The sequence below is a fragment of the Drosophila miranda genome, assembly GCF_003369915.1.
Source record: "Drosophila miranda strain MSH22 chromosome Y unlocalized genomic scaffold, D.miranda_PacBio2.1 Contig_Y1_pilon, whole genome shotgun sequence".
NCBI classification, from domain to species: domain Eukaryota; kingdom Metazoa; phylum Arthropoda; class Insecta; order Diptera; family Drosophilidae; genus Drosophila; species Drosophila miranda.
The window spans coordinates 37608555-37632889 of record NW_022881603.1 but is presented as its reverse complement, the minus strand read 5'-3'; the positions used below and the strand labels follow the sequence as shown (position 1 = coordinate 37632889).

The 24335-nt window shown below is 42.4% G+C and overlaps 2 protein-coding genes and 2 long non-coding RNA genes across 6 annotated transcripts; 2 read left to right on the top strand and 2 right to left on the bottom strand.

The window, feature by feature from the left end:
• The first annotated feature begins 11377 nt into the window (after positions 1-11377).
• Positions 11378-12732, top strand: LOC117192096 (carbonic anhydrase 2-like). The gene is made up of 2 exons (XM_033396798.1): positions 11378-12493; positions 12552-12732. The coding sequence occupies exon 1, from the start codon at positions 11459-11461 to the stop codon at positions 12491-12493; it is 1035 nt and encodes a 344-aa protein (XP_033252689.1). The 5' UTR covers positions 11378-11458; the 3' UTR covers positions 12552-12732.
• Positions 12733-17439: 4707 nt separating this feature from the next.
• LOC117191737 lies at positions 17440-18012 on the top strand. 2 transcript variants are annotated; one of them, XM_033396521.1, is made up of 3 exons: positions 17440-17622; positions 17685-17804; positions 17861-18012. In XM_033396521.1, the coding sequence occupies exons 1-3, from the start codon at positions 17556-17558 to the stop codon at positions 17983-17985; spliced, it is 312 nt and encodes a 103-aa protein (XP_033252412.1). In that variant the 5' UTR covers positions 17440-17555; the 3' UTR covers positions 17986-18012. The 2 variants fall into 2 exon arrangements, with proteins under 2 accessions (XP_033252412.1, XP_033252413.1); XM_033396522.1 differs by having other exon boundaries at positions 17447-17577; positions 17861-18011.
• An 84-nt stretch (positions 18013-18096) lies between these two features.
• LOC117191738 lies at positions 18097-18922 on the bottom strand. Its single transcript, XR_004474057.1, has 3 exons — positions 18674-18922; positions 18206-18321; positions 18097-18135 (listed from the first exon to the last, which is right to left on the bottom strand). It is a non-coding gene; the product is annotated as an uncharacterized LOC117191738 (long non-coding RNA).
• Positions 18923-19397: 475 nt separating this feature from the next.
• On the bottom strand, positions 19398-20154 carry LOC117191739. Of its 2 annotated transcripts, none has more exons than XR_004474059.1 (3): positions 20095-20154; positions 19604-19881; positions 19398-19533 (listed from the first exon to the last, which is right to left on the bottom strand). It is a non-coding gene; the product is annotated as an uncharacterized LOC117191739 (long non-coding RNA). The 2 variants fall into 2 exon arrangements; XR_004474058.1 differs by having other exon boundaries at positions 19604-19820; positions 19882-20148.
• Positions 20155-24335: the final 4181 nt, after the last annotated feature.

Below are 24335 nucleotides of genomic sequence, written 5' to 3'. Positions count from 1 at the left end.
CAATATGTGCTATTAAACTGTCCTTTAAATTATTAAATGCTCCAATTGCTGGTTCATCCAGCTCTATTAATGTTTTCTTGGATGCCCTTCGTGAAACTTTCCCATTTACTCCACTCAGATATTTTGTTAATGGTTTGGCAATTGTGGCATAATTTCGGACAAATTTTCTGTAATACTCTGTTAGTCCTAAGAAGCTACGTAGCTCTCTGATATTTTTAGGAATTGGATAGTTTTGTATTGTGGAGATTTTGTCTGGATCTGTTTTAATGATATTTTGGGAAACAAGGTATCCCAGAAATTTGGTTTCCAATTGAAAGAATTTAGACTTCTCTACGGAAATTTTCATATTAGCGTTTTGCAATATCTGTATTATATGAATTCGATCTTTATAATGTTGTTCTATAGTTTTTGAAAATATTATTATATCGTCCATATAGACGTGACAAGTTTTCCCAACTTGTTTTCTAAGTATATCGTCCATTGCCCTTTGGAAAATCCTGGGAGCGTTTGTCAATCCCATAGGCATTCTTAGAAATTCATATTTGCCCTTATTTATGGAAAAAGATGTTTTTTCAATATCTGATTCCCTCATTAAAATCTGATAGAAACCTGACTCTAAATCAATGGCCGAGAAATACTTTGCCTTACCTAAATTGGCAAGGATTACTGAAGGATCTTGCATAGGGTATCTATCCGGTATGGTGTTTTCATTAAGTTTCTTAAAGTCTATTACTAATCTATGCTTAGGAGTTCCGTCCTCATTTACTCCCTTCTTTGGTACTACTATTACCGGTGAATTATATGGGCTTTTACTAGGTCTGATTATACCTTCATCTAACATTTTACTTATTTCGTTATTAACGAAATCGTTAACCGAATAAGCGTATGGATACTGTTTGCCATATACCGGTCTATCATGTTCAGTGTTAATCTCTCCTTTTATATCCGTTCTGAACGGTAACTGTAAATCTATATTGGCATGGTCTTCTTCGATGATAGATACCATTTTCTCTCTGAGATTTTCTAAATTGTCCTCTTTGTAGGTTATTGTGTTATACAATTTCATTTTTTTCAATTCAGAATTTGAATAACTTTGTATGTCGGATATTTCTACGACGGCGCGTTCAGGATTTTTGCATCCCAAACTTTTAAATTGTTCATTGTCGGATAATTCAACGACGGCGTGTTCAGGATTCTTTAATCCCAAACTATTCCAACTTTTAGTGTCGGATAATTCAACGACGGCGGGTTCAGGATATTTGAATCCCAATCTATTGACGGATAATTCTTCGTCGGCGTGCTCAGGATTTTTTGATCCCAAGCTATATAAACTTCCTTCTACCTTTACTGAATCACTTTTCATTTTTTATACCCGATACTCAAAATGAGTATTGGGGTATATTAGATTTGTGGTAAAAGTGGATGTGTGTAACGTCCAGAAGGAATCGTTTCCGATCCCATAAAGTATATATGTAAGATTAATAATAATGTATCGTTTATTAATAGTGTTTTTCGAAAAAGAGTACAAAGTGTATGATTTAAGATGTGCATTTAATGAGTCTGTTCTTCCGACTTTTTGTTCAACTTTCTGCTTCTACTTCCAACAACCGACTCCCGTATCGATAACCCCTTATCGGTTAGGTCTTTTAAACATCGGTTAAGTCTGGTTATATCGGTTAGGTCTTATCGATGGTATCTTAAGTTCAAATGTTAATTTAGATGGGATAGTGCTAACTGCTTGATACACTGTCCTTTACATTCGGCCCTCCTGCTCATCTTCATCTGTCCCAGATGATAATATATCATCGTTCTCTGAGACAAAACGCCATAGCTTCATATTGTCACTGCTCGTTGCTGTGATATTTGGCCCCTCGACTTGAGCAACCTTTCTGACGTCGTAGCGACCGTTCCGCTTTACCTTGGTGACTTCATATGGGCCTAGATACTCGCTGGCCAACTTGCGTCCTGCGACGAACTGCGTCCTCTTGATCGCGACCATGTCTCCTAGTCTGTAGCCGTGCTCAGGTCGTCGTTTTTTATCATAATAGCGCTTGTACACCTCTTGCGCCTTCTCAATGTTTTGTTTCGCTTGGTCACGCAGTTCTTGGCGCTCGTTGTTAAACTGCGTAACCAACTCCTCGTTGAGCACCTCCAATAGTCGACTTTCAGCTTGTCTGTGCATCTTTGTCCCAAACATGACCTCGAATGGCGACGACTTCAACGTAGAATGCACATGCGAATTAATCGCCATCTGGACCTGTGGCACATGCTTGTACCACTTCGTTGACTCCTGAGCTGAGAGCTTTGCGATGATACCCAAAATTGAACGGTTCACCCGCTCAATATGACCGTTGCCTCTCGCCACACCTGTCGTTGTACACACATGTTCGACTTTGTTCTCGTTGAGAAACTCGCTGAATGCGTTGGATGTAAACGCTGCTCCTCTGTCGCTGACTATGCGCTTGGGAAAACCAAACACAAATGACCAATCTCTCAGCCTCTTCACAACTTCTTCGTGACCTGTTGACTTAGTTGGGAACAGCCACACAAACTTGGAGAGTGCATCTACCACAGCAAAAATGTACTTGTATTGCTTGGCTGTCGCATCCATTGGTCCCAAATGATCAACGTGCAGCGTGTATAGTGGTGTGTCACCCTTGTCAATGCAATGAAGATAGCCTTCTTGTTTGCCCAACTTTTTTCTGAAAATTATACAACTGATACAATTAGTAATCAACTTATTTACTTTCCGTTCAAGGTGCGGAATCCAGTATTGCTGCTGAACTGAGTGCATTGTCTTCGCTGTGGAGAAATGACCAACTTCATGCGATCCTTGAATGATTTCCCTTTCCATCAGCCTTGGAACCACCAATACGTCATTGCCATTTACAGATTTGAAGAGAAGACCTCCTTTAAGCTTGTAGTCTTGATATGGGTGCTGCTTCAGGATCTCAACTGTGGTTTTGATGAAATCGTCATCCTGCTGTGCTTTCTTTATCCGAGCTGTTAGCTCCGTCGTCACGAACCTGCATGTCTGCGGAAAACGACTGAGACAATCCACGTGTCTCATTCTGTCCCCTGGGCGGTGTACTGCTTTGAATGTAAAGTCCTCCATGTACAGAATCCACTGGGAAACTTCTCTGGGTATATCTACTTTCGTTGTTGTCTGCTTAAACGCCGCACAGTTAGTGGCAAGATCAAATTTGATCCCCAACAGGTAGTGACGAAACTTCTTGAGTGCAACGTATGCAGCTTTGACCTCCAAATAGTAACTGTGACGTTTGGACTCGGCTTGTGTAGTCTTTTTACTCCAATAGTAAATCGGGTGGAAATTGCCATCAGACTGCTGCAACAAAACTGCTCCGAAACCTTGGATGCATCCGTGTGGAGTTCCGTTGGCGCTTCTCGTGAGTATAAATGTAATACAGGTGCGATTACAAGCAGATTCTTTAAGATTTGTAGCGATTGTTGCTCTGCTTCGCCAATGTTGAAAACTGCTTCCTTCCTGAGTAGATTCGTGAGCGGCCGGGCAACTTGTGCATAGCCAGGGATGAACTTTCTGAAAAAGCCTGTGAGTCCCAGAAATGCTTGAACTGCTTTAATGTCTTTGGGCGTAGCAAACCGACTGACAGCTGCTGTCTTCTCTTTGCCGGGCCAGATTCTCCCGGCCTCAATGATATGGCCCAGAAAGCTAATGCGTGGCTGCATGAAGCTACATTTCTTCCACTTTATCTTTAGGCCAAACTGCGCAGCTGTCTCCAGGACCAACTTTGTCTTCCTCATGCATACCTCGGGCGACGCGGCGTAAACAATTATGTCGTCCATATTAAGCTGCATAATGTCAGAGTTGATTAATTCTTGAAAAATATAACGAACCGAATGAACGCAGCTGGCGAGTTCTTGAATCCGAAAGGCGCTTTATTAAACTCGAATAATCCCTCCTTTGTAACAAAGGCCGTATACGACTTGCTTTGCTCTTCCATAGGCAAAATCCGTTTTCAGCCGACTGCAGCTTTTCCAAGTCTTCCTCCATGATCGGGACTGGGAAGCAGTCCAGCAATACCATGCTGTTTAACTTCCTGTAGTCTACGCAAACTCTAAGTGTACCATCTTTTTTCTTCACGACGACAACTCTGCTCGCTACATTTGAAGACGACTTGCGCACGATTCCTTGCTCGATCCATTCTTCGACTTGCTTCTTTACGGCACTGGCTTCGTCTGTTGATAAACGACTCGGTGAGTGATGAAACGGCTTGATTACTCCGTCGGGAACTATCTTCAGTTGGATTGGAGACTGCTTTGCAACTTCTGTGGGCATTTGGTAACTGTTTCTTATCATCTGTTCAACGTCTTTTCGATATTGCGGCGGAGCTACAAAGGATGACTCTTCAGTTACATTATATATAAGAGCATGCTCATCTGTTGGCACAGGATCTGCGTCATGCTTCAAAAACGTGTATCCTTGCATATCAGCGACGAAACGGAACTTTTTAATGAAATCATGCCCCAAAAGTGCGTCGAAATCAATCTGGCTACTGGGGACTACTAAAAACTTCTGTGTGGTCTGCAACTTATCCACGGTAACTTCTGCATTAAAGTATCCAACAGGCTTTGTTGATATCTGACCCAGACCGCGCAACATAGTTGTGCACTTCAAAAGTTTAACGTTTTTCATGGTCTTCAACATACTCTCTTTGATTATGGTTACATCTGACCCTGTTTCCACAAGACAGTCAACAACAATGCCGTTTATTTGAATTTTTTTCATGCGACTGCGATCCAAAATGACGCGAACTTTATCAACTTTATCAGCTTCATAAGGACAGTTACGCGAAATGTGACCATTCTGATTGCACTTAAAACACTTCGTTTCGGCTTTGCAGTCTTTGCGTTTGTGTTCTCCTGATCCACAGTTATAGCAATATTCTTTTTTACCGCTTTGCCCACTTTGCTGCTTGAAACTCGTTTTATGCTGTTCGTTACTGCCCTTCTTCTCCGATATGTTCAAACGATCATAGATATCGAACTCTTCTTTCAAGGCCCTGAAGGTCTTACAGCGATACATGGCATACTTATACTCGTTTCTTATGTCCAGACCGTTCACAATATGGCTTATAACAGCCGCGTGTTCAACATGTCCGACTGCTGCTATTTTTCTCATCTGCAGCAAGTACTCGTGCATCGACTCACTACTCTTCCTCTTTCTTTCTTGCAGCAGCTTATGAATGTCTGCACTGTTATAGCTACATGTGAATTCATCCAATAATACGTTCTTGAGTTCCTCATAGGTGCACACGCATTCAGCTTCAAGGAAAAGCTTAGCTGCACCGGTAATTTTTCCTCTGGCCTGCACATACTTTTGCTTTTCAGTAAGCTCATATGCGTCGGCATTTTTTTCGAATATCTGAAACCATTTTTCTATGGGAACCGATTTTCCATCACAATCGCTCACAACTTTTGTAAAATTATCTGGAGCGATCTTCATTTCTCGTTGCTCATCGCAAGGCAGTTTCAAACTTAGCAACTTTATCATTTGATCAATCTTGTCATCAGTATTGTTTTCTGCATTTTCTAAATCTTCCATCTCGTTTGCACTCGGGCGCGACGTTCCTGGTACAGTTTCTTCCTTCTCTCTCTCTTTCCAGTGCAACGGCGGCGGGGTTTGCATCATTTTGCGGCTCTTTTCGACTTGTGTCTGTGTACCCGACGAGTGCTTGTCTTTTCTGTTTATAAGTGTGTATTACACACAACGTGTCTGTGCGTGTTTTTTCTGCTTGTGTACGTACTGCGCACGGACAAGGCGACGCTGCGGCGCGACAATGAATTTCACAATTTTCCAACCGAATTAAACGACCGATCTTTTATTAAACTCCGTGTCTACTGTTAGGCTCACAGAATTTGGATTGTTCAACTTAATGTTTATAGCCACCAACAAAAACTTTACAACTTTATGTAGCTACAAACAACAACTTTAACAACTTTTCAACAATCCTCTTCTTGCATCAGCTTCTGCTTTCTTCTGTTTTTCTTTTTCACACACTCCGAGCTCTGTATTCGACGCGGACGAGCCCCCAAATGTAAGATTAATAATAATGTATCGTTTATTAATAGTGTTTTTCGAAAAAGAGTACAAAGTGTATGATTTAAGATGTGCAATTAATGAGTCTGTTCTTCCGACTTTTTGTTCAACTTTCTGCTTCTACTTCCAACAACCGACTCCCGTATCGATAACCCCTTATCGGTTAGGTCTTTTAAACATCGGTTAAGTCTGGTTATATCGGTTAGGTCTTATCGATGGTATCTTAAGTTCAAATGTTAATTTAGATGGGATAGTGCTAACTGCTTGATACACTGTCCTTTACATATATATTCTTGATCAGCATCAATAGTCGATTGAGCCCTATCTGTCTGTCCGTCTGTCCGTCCGTCCGTCCGTCCGTCCGTCCGTCCGTCCCCTTCAGCGCCTAGTGCTCAAAGACTATAAGAGCTAGAGCAACGATGTTTTGGATCCAGACTTCTGCGATATGTCACTGCTGCAAGAAAATTTCGCCCACACAAAGGACGAAAATCTGTTGCATCCACAATATTGCAGATTCGAGAAAACTAAAAACGCAAAATCATAGATAATGACCATTTCTATCAGATTGCTGAATCTGGATCAGATCGGATCATTTTTGTAGCCAAAAGCAAGAAATCAATTTGCAGTATCGGGTATAAATGTAGAGTTGCGGTCTCCGCAGCAACTCACAACGTTCCCCCTCGTTCCTTCTATAAAGGTTAATTTGTTTAAAGAAAGGACCTCGTCATATATTAGTTTCTCTTCATTGTCTTTATAACTTAAAGTCCCCTTTCCTGTATCAATAACAGCTCCGATTTTCTTTAATAGGTTAAATCCTATTAGTAAATCTGCCTCCATTCCAACTATTTCGTAAAACACTTGTTTTGTATTGAAAATAGTTTATGGAAATATTTAATTATTGAAAACCCATTTACTGTAGCAACTTTCTTATAAATTGATAAATCTTTTTTATTTTCGTAAATTCCCTTTTTTATATAACAGGAAGTTGCTCCCGTATCTATCAAAACTTTTAATTCTCTGTTTATTTTTTTATCTCTTTTTAAGTAGGGCACTACTTTGGGGGCTGATCTAAAAAATGGTCCTCCTCAATGTTATTTATCCGCATTGCTTTATTAGCCGGTTGTTCCGACGTTTCATTTGGTTTACGTCTCTGCGCTTGATTTGCGTTAGATTGATTATTCGGTACTACGTTTGCCCTAAAATGCTGAGCTTGGTTATAATTGTTATTATTTCTCCTATAATAACCATTAGTATTCTCCCGATAATATCTATTATTATTATTATTATTATTTCCCCTGAATTGATTGCTGTTCTGTCGGTTCTGGATTTGTAATGATTGGTCTACATCCATTGGTTCTGGGGCCTGATTTTGTTGTCTATTACCCAAGAAATAGGGTTGTCCCCATGACATGTTATTCCTCTGAAAATCCCTTTTTTGGTCGAATGGTGAACTATTAGTCCTTGGTTGTCGTTGGTTGAATCTTAATGTATTGTAATTATTATTCCCTGAATTTCTGGGTCCACTGAATTGGTAGGCAAATTGGGCCCGAAAGTTATTTGATTGCAATTCAAATTGCCTTTGCCAAGGCATTCGGTAAATCTGGGGGATTCAATGAAAATAGATGACAAAAATGCGTAAGGCATTGTCTCAAATTTTTTTATTTGATTCTTTTGTGATTTCACTGTCCTTTCCGTGAGTCATTATTGTCTTATTTATTAACAAGGTCATTTTCTTGTTAAACTCGTTATAGAAATCTATTATGGAAAGGTTCCCTTGTCGGAGAACGCTTAACTCCTGTTCTATTATGTAAATTGGTCTCTTGTCACTGTAAACAAAGTCAAGTCGTGAAAGTATGGCATAAAAATTTAAAACTGTCCCGTGGTTTTTGAGTGCGTCATGTGCTGGTCCTGTTATTTTGTTTCTTAAAATTGTTAAGGCAATATAATATTGCTTACTTCCTTTCTTATATAATTTCACTGCAGTTTCTGCAGCTTCCCTCCATCCTACGTATTGGTTCAATCCACCATTGAAAATTGGTAGGGATTCTATTACCTTTAATGTGGTGTCATCTTTTATTGTCTCGACTATTGTTTCTGCCTGATAATCTAATACCTGATCGGATTTAGTTTCTATTTGTTGTTTCAAATTTACTATTTGCTCCTGTACTTTTGAAATTTGAAGTGCTATCAATTGTTTGACCAGATCTGCAGTGAGATCGGTCCATGTTTGTGAGTTAATCATTTTTAGTTTTCCAAACTCTAAAGTTAGTTGATCCACCTTAAATTTTTCTTATATGTTTGTTTTTATATTCTTGACCACCTTGACCAAACCTAATTGAACTTATATATTTAGTACTACAACTTTCGCTCACGAACTATCCGGTAGGGGTCGTCCTTCTTAGGGCCTTCCTTCTTGGTTTGGCTGACAGATCTTCGAACGGGTCTTCCTTCTTGATTTGGCTGACAGATCTTCGAACGGGTCTTCCTTCGTAAATTTCTTTGTTGTTTAACTGGGTCTTCTGGGGGTCTTCCTTCTTTGGTTTAGCTGATAGTTTCACTTTCTTTGTGTTTTGTTTTGATTGGTTTTGTTTAAAGATTTTGGTTTTTTTGGTTTTTTTTGTATTTTTGAATTGTCTTGATTAGCTTTTCTTGTATTTATTTTTGCACACCCTAAACTCCGGTTTGTTTCCTTTTTATCTCACTTTTTCTTATCTAATATCTCACAGTCACTCCGCGTTTTTATATTGAAGGATTTATTCCATTAATTAATTGTCCTTCGGGTTTCGGCACGACGCAACACTTTTATTATTCGGTGCTTTTTATACAACGTCGCCCCACGTTGGGCGCCAATTAATTAACTGCGGTAGCGGATTGCGTTTTTAAAAAGTTTTTATTTAACTTCTAAGTTTACAGATATAGATTTAAGTTGAGGGTCACAAAGGATTCCGGACAAAGGGTTTGCGCGATCTTAGTTTTTAGCTCGACTTTTCGGTGTCGCTTCTGGATCAAGACTGATTTGAACTTTTTGATCTTTGCATCGTCGATCCCTTTCGGGAACAGTTTTTATATAAACATCTCAATTGATTTCGCCATCCCGAGTATTGGATTTCGTCATCCAAAGAGAGAACTGTAAAATGCCCAAAGTGCAGGATCTGCAGAAAGCCGGGTTTGAGATTGTTTATGGGAAGCCGGGTGTGGGCAAACATTGTTTTTCCATTTAGGCGAGTGTCAAAGATTGGGATTGTGGCAGGAGCCATTTAGATTGTATATCCTAGAAATCAATTAGGCGGAGGCCCAAGATTGAAATTGTTTTCGTTTTAGAAAGCCAAAGATTGTTTACAACTCGTATAAGAGCTCAATAGAATTGGGTACGTTAACTTGGACACGCATGACCACGGCAAACACCAGATTATTTTGATCTTCTTTTCTTTTTGTTTAGGGACTTTTTTTTGGCATATATAGTGCATAAATAAAATTATTCCATATTTAACTTCTGTATATTATTATTTATTCAATATTTATTCGTTTATTCAGGTTCGTTGGGGTAGGTCTTGATACATAGACCAAGGTGTGGGCGCACGGAAAAAGCTCCAAGCAGCTGGTTTCGTTTCACGGGCACAAAGGGGTCAACGGCCTAACAAGCGCACATATGTTCTTTGGGAGTAAATGCACAATGGGCCACAAAGAGGTTCATACGAGTTCTGCCCGTTCCGTTGGGGTTTATTTAATACACTTAACCTGCACATGTCATGATCTGACTTTTAGGTTAAGGCGAAGCACGGTGGCAAAAAAATTCGGGTCAGGGTCTCTTTTTCCTTGGAGAGTCTGGTTATTCCTTGTCATTAGCAAGGAAGATCACTTGGCACTTTCTGTTTAGGGCTCTTGGCCCGGTGGCTGGATGGTCCACTCTCGGTCGCGACGGCTCGCGTTGGTGCGGCGAAGAGCTCGCTGCGGCCGGCGCTAAAGCTCGGAAACGGCTGAGGGGCCGACCTCTGTCGGCGCTGAAGCTCGGGAACTGCTGAAGGGCTCGCTGTGGTGGATGGCGTTGGGGCTTTAGGTGGAGCTTCACAACTCTACGGTGGACCGCTTTGGTGGAGGGCGCTGGGGCGTTGGGGGGAGCTTCCGAACTCTACGCTGGCCCGCTTTGGGGCGATCGTCGGACAATTCGAACCATCCTCTGCACAGTGGATCGGGGATTGGTTTCTCTTCTGGGTGGATGGGGTCTTGCTTTCGAAAGGCCGGCGGATCGTGCTGATCTCCCGATAGCTTTTATTTGATTTTTAACTTTTATTAAATTTTTTTTTTTTGAGAGCTGGATAAGTACGTCTGTACTGTTCGGATACCACGAGGAGAGAGAGAGCTGCTTCTCCCGGAAATCAAGGCCTCATCCAATCTTTCTTCCCTTTTTCTTTTGGATTTGTCAAAATGACAGTGGGAGGAAGAGGCCGATTAAGACGTCAGCCAAAAGAAATAATATGGGCAGCCCACGGTGACGAAGCGCACCCAATAGATGGCGTGTTAAAAGCTTAGCTTTCTTTAACCCAAAAGAAGGCTTAGCCAATCGGGTAGCATAATTTTAGGGAAAATTAAGACGTCGATGCAAACAATTTATAACAAGCGCACCACACTAACGATGTTAGTGTTTCCGTTTCTGCCACATGCTTATCCATAAATTTGCTTGCAACTCGCATGCCCTGGGACTGGTACATTTGGCAGACGTCAACGCCCTGCTCAAGTGCAGGAAAATGAAATCAAATCAAAGCCAAACGATTTGATCAGAAAAATGTCATTATTGAATCGCAGTGGGAGCGGCAACCCACTGGCTGTGGTCGTGGCAGGCTCTTGATGACTTTATGGTAATCAGAGATGGCCGAGATGGTCTCGGATTTCAGCAGACCGAGCAGGTCTCCTCGTAGGCCAGTTTCCTTCCATTGCTAGCCAGAGAGCTGCACATAATTTCCGCTCCCGGTGCTCATTTCGACCATTTTGTGTATACAAATATAACTAATTTCCCAAAAATGCAACAGAGAAGGGTTGCAGGAGGACACGGTACCGGTACTGTCCCGATTCGGCTGTCGGGAGACAGGATATTTGTGCAAGCAATTTCCGCTGCCGAAGAGCGTTTTGTGCGTAATTAATTTATGCAAAATACAAATGCAAATAAATTGCAAATGTTTTCGCACGAAATTGTTGTGCGCGGCAAAATTGTTTTCCAAAATAATTAACTTTTCAGCGGGTTTAATTAGACATTTTCTCAATTTTTCCGCTCGCCCCAAGCCGGCACAAGTATGCCGACACTATTCCGTCAACAGATTAGGCAGGAGCTTTGAGAAGGATCTCAATATTTTCATTTTACCGACTCAACCTCGCCCGTTCAAAATGCTGGACACGCTCTGGGATATCTTCTACCGTATCGTGGAAACGAATGCCTTCAAGGTATTCCTCAGCATGTTCATGACAACACTGATCATGTTCCGTGTAGGCCCGTTCGCGTGTCTGTCTTTCCTGTTTGAGGGGAATGCTCAAAGAGGAGCAGTTGCAGTTCCGGCCAACCGACCAAGTCCGGCCAGCAGATCAAGACCGCCTGCTGGTGTAGGGCCTAGTAGGGCCAGAGAATCAAGGCCGGGCAGCGGATGCGTGCCGTCTGGACAGCCCAACACTTTCGACTATGGAGCTATTCGAGGACCCCACAGCTGGAATGTCCCTACCAACAATCAGAGCCCCGTCAACATCAACCAACCCTGCATGGAGAACAGCTACTTCGAAACGCCACTGCAGTGGACAAACGGGGATGTTCTACCCGATGGTATCCGTCTGGAGAATAACGGCCATACCGTGGTGCTTCGCGCCTCCTATCCGGGCTGTGTGCCCTCGATAGATGGCGGGGATCTGCTGGGGCGCTTCGAGTTTCGAGAGATCACCTTCCGCTGGAGCTGGTCGAGCAATATGGGTTCCGAGCACACAGTCGACAACCGCCACTATCCGTTGGAGATGCAGTGCCTCCACACGGCTGCACAGACCGAGGGCTGTATTTCCAGCCAAAGTATCGTGATGATCTCCTACATGTTCGAAGTGGGCGAGGACAATCCATACCTGGAAGTGCTCATCCAGCATCTCGTGGCTATTAAGAAGGCGGGCCGCTCAATAGAGGTTCCCCCGTTCCCAATCAGCTACCTCGTGACGCCATTCTACACACAGTTCTTCAGCTACCAAGGGTCACTCACGGAGCCACCCTGCCACCGTGGGGTCGAGTGGCTCATCAATCCCGATCCTCTGGCCATCAGTGAGCGTCAGTTGAACGAGTTCCGTCAGCTGCGAAGCTACCATGGCGCCCGTATTGGATCCAACGCTCGACCCGTGCAGCCACTCGAAGATCGTGCGGTCTTCTACAATCACTACCGTAGGCAGCGATAGGTAAGGTCTGGACAAAATGTATATGAAATAATAATCGATTGAAAACCACTCTCATTAGGAAAGAAACTCATCTCAACTTAAAAAAAAACATGATATGGAACGGGAATGAATGGTATCTACTCATACGATAGGGATGGTATCTTTTCCCAAGTCTGCCAACTGGAAGCGAATTTAAAATGAAATCTACCATCCTATCATTCCTTGACATCTTAGGCAGAGAATACATATTTTATATACAAGATACGATACCGAAATTAGACAAAATCTGCGGTTTTCAGTCAATCTACTGGTCACACCGTTCCCTTATTAGCGAATGAAAAAGAAAATATATATTTTTTATACAAATATCAAATGAGAAATATTTGATTTATTCAAAACGAAACTATCAATACTCTTTATGGTGCATACTACACTACACTGTACAGAAAGCCCTCTCCATTTGGCAGGGCTTCATTAGCTTCCAAGCAGGGACTAATTGGACTTGGGCAATCTTCCGCACAATTTCATGAGGTTAGTCGTTTGTTGGGCAAATAGTTTGCCTATATACTAATCTACTAATTAGACGTTCAAAGAGCATTAGCATTAGCCGAGGACGGTCCCCGGGTTGCGTCAGTGTCCGGGCCCGCTTCCTATGCGCCTCAGCGCCGCAGGATTTGCCTCTCTTACATATGTACGTATGTGCTTCTTGTTTGTTTGGTTGTATCTGCATCTGTATATGTATCTGTATGTGCGGGCATCTGTTTCTGTGTGTGCTTGTGTGTGTCTGCGTCTGTAATTTCGTTAGTGCAACGGAAACTGTTGCGGACATATTTGCCCTGGCCTGGGACTGGGATTGGGTTTTAGGTTTGGGCCTTGGACCTTGGACCTCCTGTGGCGACGCACCCTCATCTTCCGCTCCATCCGTATCCGTCCATCCCAGTCACCCTGCGGGCGGGGTATTCGTATTCGCTTTCCCCTCTGTTACAGCTGCTTCTGCGGCTCGGCTCGGCAATCAGAGTTCCAGTTTCCAGGCTTATAATTATCTGTTGGCGCCTAACCATAGATGGACATTCTCGACCATGGTATGGTCAGTGCAGGCCGTTGCCCTGTAATTAGTTTTTATTTCAGTGTTGGGGGAAGTAGTACCCACCGCATCGTACCACTTCTCTTCATCTCTCCTCTCTCAATGGGCACGTCCAATTCGATTGGACCTGGACATCGACTTGTTTAATCAAAGGCAGACCAAGTGAATTTCAACCAATTGCGTTTGCTGCAAATCAACGCTAATGAAATTATTCCAACAAGTTTCGATGATTGTCTCTCTCACTCTCTCTCTCTCTCTCTCTCTCTCTCTCTCTCTCTCTGGCTTTGCCTCTGTCAATATTAGTGCGGCGCGGCCATTCGCAATTTGCGTGTTTTGAAAACTTAATTGAATTGCAATTCCCAGAAATAAAGCTTAATTTTTCGGCCACGCTTTTCGTTTTTAGCTGCATCCACATCCACAGCCACATCCACAATCCATCGGAAAACGTATATTTTTTGGCCAAAAACTACAACTTTTGTCCGAGAAATGCAATTAAATATATAATTCCATTTATTAATGCTTGATATGCAAATTGCCGGCACACAAAATGTTCAATTAAAATGAAAATGTTTGTTAGAAAATTAATGCAATTTTCCCCAGAATAGCAATACACAAGTATGTGTGTGTATAATGGGAAATTATGCGAAAAGAAAACTCTAAAATAAAAATAGTATGCGTTTAGTTAATGGGTAAACCTATTTTTAATACAAAAATCGGCAAAAGAGCTATCGGAAAATAGTTGAGCACAATCATTGGAGTATTTCAATTAAAAATAGTTTTCAAAAAGAAGGCATTAAAGATTCAAAAACTGCATAGTCAACGGATCACTATTCGATGTGATTCATCCAAAGTGATTTGCGACAATGTCACACCAGAGCACAACCATTAAGTCTCAGAAATATCGAGAACGGCTGTCTTTGTGGCCTAATCGAAGCAGTCGCTGCAATACAAACATATCAATCAACATATTTAATTGAATGCAATTAGAATGAGGCATACAGGCTGCCAAAATCCAACTCCTCCAGTAGCTGAATCATGGGAGCCAGCTCCAATCCAGGCCCAGACCCAGCGCCAGCCCCAGCCCTACTCCCAATCCCCAGCTGTAATCGCTCTCTTGTGCCCCAAGCGAGCACGTAGTTTCTGCTTCACTGAAAATGGCAAGAAAATGAAATTAGACGAATAGAATGACGATGTAAGTGCCATGAAAAGACGTTAAGATGCTCTAAGCCAAGACGACGAACACGACGGTGACAGAGACGGCAAAAGCGGGAATGAGAGAAAGAAAGGGGCCAGGGCCGGCTCCTTCTGCTGCTGAGAAAATTGAGGCAAATTGCATTTAAGTGTTGCCGTTTTCATTTAGCCGCATGAATATGTATGTATGTTGGCGGAGCTGGGGCAGGTCTTGCTGAACTTGCTTCCTTGGCTGTTGCTTTTGTGGCATGCAAAATTGAATGAATAATTGAGAAAACGAGCGCATGATGGCATTAGTGAGTGATTGTATGTGTGAGTGTATCTCTGTGTATAAGAGTGTATGTGCAGCTAATGAATTTTAATTGCTTTTATTAAGGCTTTTGTGTCCTGGCGGATGACGAGGTGCAGCGACTGGGATGGCATGTCCATGTCATTTCCGGTCCTGCATCAAAAATCCCTGTTCGATGTTAGTTGTTAATCATTAAATATTGTTGGCAAAATCAATATGGCGGTTGCCGATTAATCAACGCCATTTTGTAATTATCGCTCTGCAATATTTAATTTAATTAACTCTGCGGGAGAGTAGAAACCTGAAGTTGCAGCTGCAGATGCAACTCTTCTTCCACTCCACTTTCTCGGTCCCTGACCGTTTCTTTAAATGAATATAAATATATTTAATTTCAAATAGTTATAGCTACAGAACCGTACTAAGAGCAATCAAATAAATCATATTAAATATGTAATAAATATAAACGAGGGGGAACGTTGTGATTTGCTGCGGACACCGCAACTCTACAGTTATACCTGATACTAAGTCAGTATGGCTCTCCTCCGGCAGACGCCGCTAATATTAAACGACACGACAAAGAGTGCGTGCGAGAGAGACAGAAAATCAGTCTGAGCGTGACGTCGGGCGCTGCGTAGCCAGTGCAAATTGATTTGTTCCTTTTGGGTATAAAAATGATCCAATCTGATCCAGATTCAGCAATCTGATAGATATGGTCATTATCTATGATTCTGCCTTTTTTAGTTTTCTCGAAAGTGCAATATTGTGGATGCAACAGATTTTCGTCCTTTGTGTAGGCGGAAGGGGGTGGGGCGAAATTTTGACACAAAACGGTCAAGGTCCGATATCACAGGAGTGTGGATACCAAATTTGGTTGCTCTGGCTCTTATAGGTTCTGAGATCCTTGAACTCATATTTTGCAATTGGCAAAACCGACCATGAAACCTGTGTGTTAGAGAGAGACAGAGCGAGAAAGAATGAAATTGTTTTCTTGATTCTGGCTATAATAATTATACGATCTGGTTGAGATTTTACACTCTAGAACATATAGTCATCCTCTACGATTCTGCGTTTTTGGTTTTATCGTATCTTTAAAAATGTGGATGCCACAGATTTTCGTCCTTTGTGGGGGCGGAAGTGGGCTGGGCGAAGCTTTGAAATATTTTTGTAGCAGTGACATATCACAGAAGTCTGGATCCAAAACATCGTTGCTCTAGCTCTTATAGTCTTTGAGCACTAGGCGCTGAAGGGGACGGACAGACGGACGGACGGACGGACGGACGGACAGACGGACAGACGGACAGACAGACATGGTTCAATCGACTAGGCTATTGATGCTGATCCAGAATATATATACTTTATGGGGTCGGAAACGATTCCTTCTGGACGTTACACACATCCACTTTTACCACAAATCTAATATACCCCAATACTCATTTTGAGTATCGGGTATAAAAAGGTCCGACAAAATGTCGCCTGAAATCAGTAGAGACGGAAGAGGCGGGAACGCACATGAAATTAATTTGAATGGAAAACTCGGTCCTGTTTCCATGTCTCACTCTCCCACTCTCTGATGTGTGTCCTGTCTCTGTCGCTCAGCCCTTTGGCCCACTTCCTTTTCCAATTAAACGCCACCATTTTCCATTAACGAATTTGCATGCATGTATGTATGTGTATGTGTATGTATACCTTAACGTGTTTGTATGTGTGTGTAAAACACACACGACCCTCTAGTACCAGGCAACTAGTTCCGCCCTGGTGCCGCACTAGCTACCATTCTCACCTCCCTGGTTCCAGATCGATTACCCGCAATGTATTTCAGCGGAGAATTTAACACATGCATGTCCTAGGGCGGAACCACCCCCGCTCGATTACCCTTCGATTACCCGTAGCTAGTTGCTCAGGAGGTAGTTCCGAACTAGTTACCAGTAGAAAGCCAGCAACTAGTTCCCCACTCGACTACCATTCGATTACCTGTAGCTAGCTCTGACCTAGTTACCAGTAACTAGTTCCGAACTGACTATTGGTAGTAGTCAATCTGGCAGTCTGGAATAATACAAAAATAAAAACACAATCAGCCAGGCTCCGTTTTTCACTTTCACAAAAGTTTTCCGATTTACTTTTGAAATCACATAAATTGGGGCTCTCTTTTTCCCATTCCGCAAGATTTCTTCGTTTTCAAAACGAAAACATTTTCGTTGACGAAATGAAAAGTAAACGGCTTTTTATACAACAAAACGAACCTTAATTGCAAAAGGAAAATAATATATGACTTATTGATGCATTAACATAAACTTGATACCTATATCAGTGTAATTTAACTTGTGCTTTCTTTATAAATAATTTTATTTTAACCCAACCTCAAATTTGGTTCGGACAAAATTGGCCACAGCAACAACAAATTTCGTTTTTGTGTAAGCAGCTGACGCATTCCGATTTGGTTATCGGAACGTTGGCAAGTAATAAATTTTTGCGTATAACAGCACAAATGTGCATGTAACAGCTCAGACTGTGCTTGTAACATGCGCTTAACAGAACATCTGGGTGAGCACAGCTGTTTCTCGCCCAATTTAATTCGGACTTCAAAATGTACATAAGTGCAGCAAATTAATTTTTTATTTCAAAATTACCGCTTTGTTCTTTATATCCAGGGGAAAGCATAAATCAAGATGAAATCCTGGTGGGTTTTATGAAAGACAACCCGGACAGAGCTTTGCGGCGCTCTCAATGCTGTTGGGCTGCCAATCAAGGACGCATTGGGTTGGAAAAAGGTATGTGTTGCAAAACAAAAGGTAGCACACTACTATATTCAATTCTACAATTTCAGGTTTGGGCAGATTGGAAAACAAACATCCGCAAGAAGATGGCGAAAAACAAATCAGAAACTCGAGCTACAGGTGGAGGGCCCTTCGCTCAGCAATCGCTTGGGGAATTGGAGGAGGAAGTGGCTAAGCTATTATAACGAATAATTTTTAATTATATGACGCTTAGCCTACTCCTGGTTTTTGGCGAGATTTTTTTTCTTTAACACCCTTTTCTTCATCCTTTGCATTGCCTTCCGCACAGTGTTTTCGGGGGGCTCATCGCCAGGCGGAATACATTCTGTAATTAACATTTGTTTTAATTTATATGAAAAATTTTTAAATCTCTAGAAGTGTAAATGGTATTTTACCTAGCAAAGCTGCAAAAAATTCTTTGTGGGTCCTAAGGGCCTTCTTCCCTTACGTTATAGGCTAGAACAATTTCCTCACTCAAAATAAAGTTTAAGCCGCTCAAAACGCCAGCTGGCTGGAGAATCGATTTCATTGCTGTTATCTGTTATCTTTCCTGCACAACGCTAACTTTGCAATGTTAGCTTCCCTTTCACTCTTACGGAGTCTACGCAAATGCCTTTTGCTCATCATTTTATTTGATTTATTTATTTATTTATTATTTATTTATTTGATTTATTTATTAATTCTTTTCCACTTTTTTAATAAATGTTTACACAAAAGACTCTTCCAGCGATTAGATGTTGTACAGAAGTGAACAAAATCAACGCATAAAGCAAACAAGGAAAACAAATTAATTTTGTTTGTGTAAATTCTTGTCTCTTTCATTCCACGAGCGCAACTACAGTAAAATATCACGATTAACTTACCATTTCGGTGCTTATTGCATGTCGTGGCTCGGTAAAAACTAGCTGAGTGGGCACTGTAACTCCACGGAATTGCGGTTATTTGCCGCCTTCAAAAACAAACCGAAGGCGGCTTCGTTTTTCGGTTCTTTTTCGACTGGTCCGCGTTCGCTTCCCGCGTAACTAGTTGCAGAACTAGTACATTGTAGTCGACGAAGACCTGGTCCGCGTTCGCTTCCCGCGTAACTAGTTGCGTAGCTAGTTGCGCGGTAAACAGCGAGAGTGGTCAATTGACCCCTTTGGTTCTACAGGGGAGCAAGCGACTGTCTTCCCCATCACTCTGTCCCTTACACACACACACACACGCGTCCATGTCTGTATTTCTATAATAACCCTCTAGTACCAGGCAACTAGTTCCGCACTGGTGCCGCACTAGCTGCCATTCTCACCTCCCTGGTTCCAGATCGATTACCCGCAATGTATTTCAGCGGAGAATTTAACACATGCATGTCCTAGGGCGGAACCACCCCTGGTTCCCGCTCGATTACCCTTCGATTACCCGTAGGAGGTAGTTCCGAACTAGTTACCAGTAGAAAGCCAGCAACTAGTTCCCCACTCGACTACCCTTCGATTACCTGTAGCTAGCTCTAGTTACCAGTAACTAGTTCCGAACTGACTATTGGTAGTAGTCAATCTGGCAGTCTGGAATAATACAAAAATAAAAACACAATGTGTTTCATTATAACGAATAATTTTTAATTTTATGATGCTTAGCCCACTCCTGGTTTTTGGCAAGACACTTCTTCTTTAACACCCTTTTCTTCATCCTTTACATTGCCTTCCGCACAGTGTTTTCGGGGGCTCATCGTCAGGCGGAATACATTCTGTAATTAATATTTGTTTTAATTTATATGAACAATTTTTAAATCTCTAGAAGTGTAAATGGTATTTTACCTAGCAAAGCTGCAAAAAATTCTTTGTGGGTCCTGAGGGCCTTCTTCCCTTGGACCCCATCGACGTTATAGGCTAGAACAATTTCCTCACTCAAAATAAAGTTTAAGCCGCTAAAAACGCCAGCTGGCTGGAAAATCGATTTCCTTGCTGTTATCTGTTATCTTTCCTGCACAACGCTAACTTTGCAATGTTAGCTTCCCTTTCACTCTTACGGAGTCTACGCAAATGCCTTTTGCTCATCATTTTATTTGAAATATATAATATATATTTGCACGTACCTGTTTATATTAATTTGATTTATTTATTAATTCTTTTCCAGTTTTTTAATAAATGTTTACAGAAAAGACTCTTCCAGCGATTAGATGTTGTACAGAAGTGAACAAAATCAACGCATAAAGCAAACGAGGAAAACAAATGCATTTTGTTTGTGTAAATTCTTGTCTCTTTCATTCCACGAGCGCAACTACAGTAAAATATCACGATTAACTTACCATTTCGGTGCTTATTGCATGTCGTGGCTCGGTAAAAACTAGCTGAGTGGGCACTGTAACCCCACGGAATTTCGGGTATTTGCCGCCTTCAAAAACAAACCGAAGGCGGCTTCGTTTTTCGGTTCTTTTTCGACTGGTCCGCGTTCGCTTCCCGCGTAACTAGTTGCAGAACTAGTACATTGTAGTCGACGAAGACATGGTCCGCGTTCGCTTCCCGCGTAACTAGTTGAATAGCTAGTTGCGCGGTAAACAGCGCAGAACTAGTTCGAGAGGGGTCAATTGACCCCTTTGGTTCTACAGGGAAAATTAAATTAGAAGACCAGAAAATTAAATCATCAAAGCTTGACGTCTGCCGGCAGCGGTAGCAGCGGCTGCTGCTGTTGCCTCCTGTCCATGTGAGTGCTACACACCGGCACACATACTCATATAAAAAATGTACACACACACACACATACACATACGTGTAGACCAATTTGCAAAAGCGACAGTTACGAGTTCATTAATATTTCTTCTTTTTTTTAGCTCTCACTCTCCAGTTCTCTCTCTCGTTCCAACTTTTCCCTGCCAGTCCAGCCTTGTACTCTGCAGTTTTTGGGCCGGCACCACCTCCTCTCTCCCTCACTCATCCATCTCTCGCTCTCCCTATCTCTTCCTCTCTCGCTCTCGCGCGCTCTCTCTCTCCGACTGTAGCTATCTCTTTCGCGTCGGCCATGGTGTGAGCAGCATCATAAATTAAATTCTTCATCAACTCAAACTCGTTAAGCGCCAATAAAGTGACAGAGAGTTGTTTTCATCACTTTTTCAATGGTCTACCACAAGGCAGGCATTTGTGTGAGTGGCTGAATGAGCGTGAGACTGTGTGTGTGTGTGTGTGAGTATCTCAATGCGCCGAAGCGCTCAGAGAGCGACTGTTTAGGCCACGCCTCCAGCACAAGACAGAGAGAGAGTGAACCAAACAGTCTTTGATAAAGGGAGGAAGAGGCTAGATTAAGGTTACTCAATAAACTGGTTCCCCTCCTGCTGCAAGAACAACCTTTTCTGAAACATTCACGCATGCGCATAACGATTTCGATCCGTCCTGTATGATAAGCAGGAGCAGCGGCTAAGTGCCGTCCGGACACATCTGTCATGTCAATGTCGGCCGAGAGATGCTATCCGAAACCCACTAGCTTTTTAGATCACTCAATTGCACGAGTATGTATATGTATGCCAGCCCATGCTGCGAATGCTTCATTGAGAGACCGAGACTCGCGGAAGTCCTCTCTCAGTCTCCGAACCTGCTCAACGATGCCATTTTAACTGTTTAACGATAAAAGCAAACTAATTAAATACTGCGAAAGGAGGAGAGCTTGCCACATAATCAAGCAAATTAAAAGCAAATTAATTTAAAACAAAACGAGGGGGAACGTTGTGAGTTGCTGCGGAGACCGCAACTCTACACTTATACCCGATACTTAGTCAGTATGGCTCTCCTCCGGCAGACGCCGCTAATATTAAACGACACGACAAAGAGTGCGTGCGAGAGAGACAGAAATCAGTCTGAGCGTGACGTCGGGCGCTGCGTAGCCACTGCAAATTGATTTCTTGCTTTTGGCTACAAAAATGATCCGATCTGATCCAGATTCAGCAATCTGATAGATATGGTCATTATCTATAATTTTGCGTTTTTAGTTTTCTCGAATGTGCAATATTGTGGATGCAACAGATTTTCGTTCTTTGTGGGGGCGGAAGGGAGTGGGGCGAAATTCTGAGACATACGTTTTATAGTGAGGTCTAACAGAAGTGCGGATACCAAATTTGGTTACTCTAGCCTTAATAGTCTTTGAGATTTTTGGATGCCCCAGATTTTCGTCTTTTGCGGGGGCGGAAGGGGGTGTGGCGAAATTTGGACACGAAACGGTCAAGGTCCGATATCACAGGAGTGTGGATACCAAATTTGGTTGCTATGGCTCTTATAGGTTCTGAGATCCTTGAACTCATATTTTGCAATTGGCAAAACAGACCATGAAACCTGTGTGTTAGAGAGAGACAGAGCGAGAAAGAATGAAATTGTTTTCTTGATTCTGGCTATAATAATTATACGATCTGGTTGAGATTTTACACTCTAGAATTTTACATTCATTATCCTCTACGATTCTGCGTTTTTGGTTTTATCGTATCTTTAAAAATGTAGATGCCACAGATTTTCGTTCTTTGTGGGGGCGGAAGTGGGCGGGGCGAAGTTTTGAAATATTTTTGTAGCAGTGACATATCACAGAAGTCTGGATCCAAAACATCGTTGCTCTAGCTCTTATAGTCTTTGATCACTAGGCGCTGAAGGGGACGGACAGACGGACGGACGGACAGACGGACAGACGGACGGACGGACAGACAGACATGGCTCAATCGACTCGGCTATTGATGCTGATCAAGAATATATATACTTTATGGGGTCGGAAACGATTCCTTCTGGACGTTACACACATCCACTTTTACCACAAATCTAATATACCCCAATACTCATTTTGAGTATCGGGTATAAAAATGCTGAGAAAAGCAGCATGAAGTGGTGTGGAGAAGAGTTAAGGTTTGCGGATGTGGCGTAAATGAAAATGACGCAAGGCAACGTCGTCATGACACAGACACATACAGGCAGAGGCAAAGGCACAAATAGATACCCCCACACCATAACAGCTAGCGACTGTATTCACATCCACACAGACCAGACAGAGATACGAGTGCACGAGCTTACTCCCGGTCCGTCCCATGCCCCATGCCCCAGAAACGGCCTGGCCGTCTGTCGCTCCACTTCAATAAAGCAGCGCGCCAACATGGCAGCCTCTCACAGATACGCACGCACACACAGGCAGAAAGTGACAGAGGCAGAGTCAGAGAGAGAGCGAGCGATATACACCCGCAACTGCCGCACACACATTGGCAGGACGTAATTACGTTTGGCAAGCTCGTTATGCGTAAGAATAAACGCACATTAAGAGCTCATTAGTTGGCACAAATCGAATCGTGGCGCCAAAGGAGGGCCACAACGAATGGGAGTGGGAATCGTACTGGAGACTGGGGAGTAAAACTGAAGATGAGTGGGCCAGGTATGAGGTATGGGTCTGTGGCGGATGACTGGCCGACTGGGATGAACGGCTGGTGTCTGGCTATCTGGCATTTTCATTTAACGTGTAATGGAAGACAGCATTAACGAGCCACGTTCTCCTTGGGCCCCAGAGAGAAGTCGAAAGAAAATTGCAGGGTGGCTGAAAAACCAAAACTCATGACAACAGGTAAGCTGGAAGTTGGCAGTGATAGGGTTGTGGTAATGGTATTGGCAATGCTTAAGAACTGACTGAACTGGCTGGCTACTGACTGACTATTACCCGGCTGACATTCAAGTGTCAGCGTTTTAACATTTCAGAGGAGTACTTAATCAGACCAGGAAAACTTTGCAAATTGTTTTGCCAACAAGTTGAACTTTCTCTGCAATGACAAAACTTGAAATTGTTAGTTCAGTATCCACTACGCCATGACCTCAAATATTAATTTAATTATAAAATTTTTAATAATTTGGTAAAAAAGTTAAACAGGCTTATAGAAATGTATGTTTTTGCTTTAATTTAAGTTTAGAAACTTGCTCGAAATCATTTCTTGAAATCATTTTCTACAAGATCGTATTGGGTGTCTCTGAATATATCATTCTTATGAATATAAGGATCATATTCAATCTTTTATGCTCCACAGCATAGGATAGAGATAGCAGATATATATATTTATATATATATATATATATATGTATCTGTAGAGAGAGAGTAGCTAGGCCCGAACCACAAATGGTAGAGATGGTCCAGATACAGTTGTAGTCAAAAAATCTGTAAAGGAAAATGGGGCCAAAGTCATAATTCCATAGTGGAAGTGCATCGCCGCTAGAAGAGAGGGCTCCTGTACGGGGAGGGCGGTGGGCAGTAAGTGCAGTTAGTTTATTTTATTACGCAGCGGAAAAGCAAACCCCTTGGCAGAGCCAAAGAACCAAAGAACCAAAGGACCCATTGTTTCACTCCGGCCCGTGCTCGACACCTTGATTCCAACAACCCCGAGCCCGGAGTCCTGCGCACCTCTCTCATGCTCAGCGCTCTCTCTCTCCCTTTCTTTCAGTCTCTCTGCGAGGTAAGCTCCGCCCTTATAGATGTGACGTGGGTATGCGTACCCATATATAGAGGTGGGGAAGTCAACCGGTTTCCAATTCGATTTGTGAACCCGGA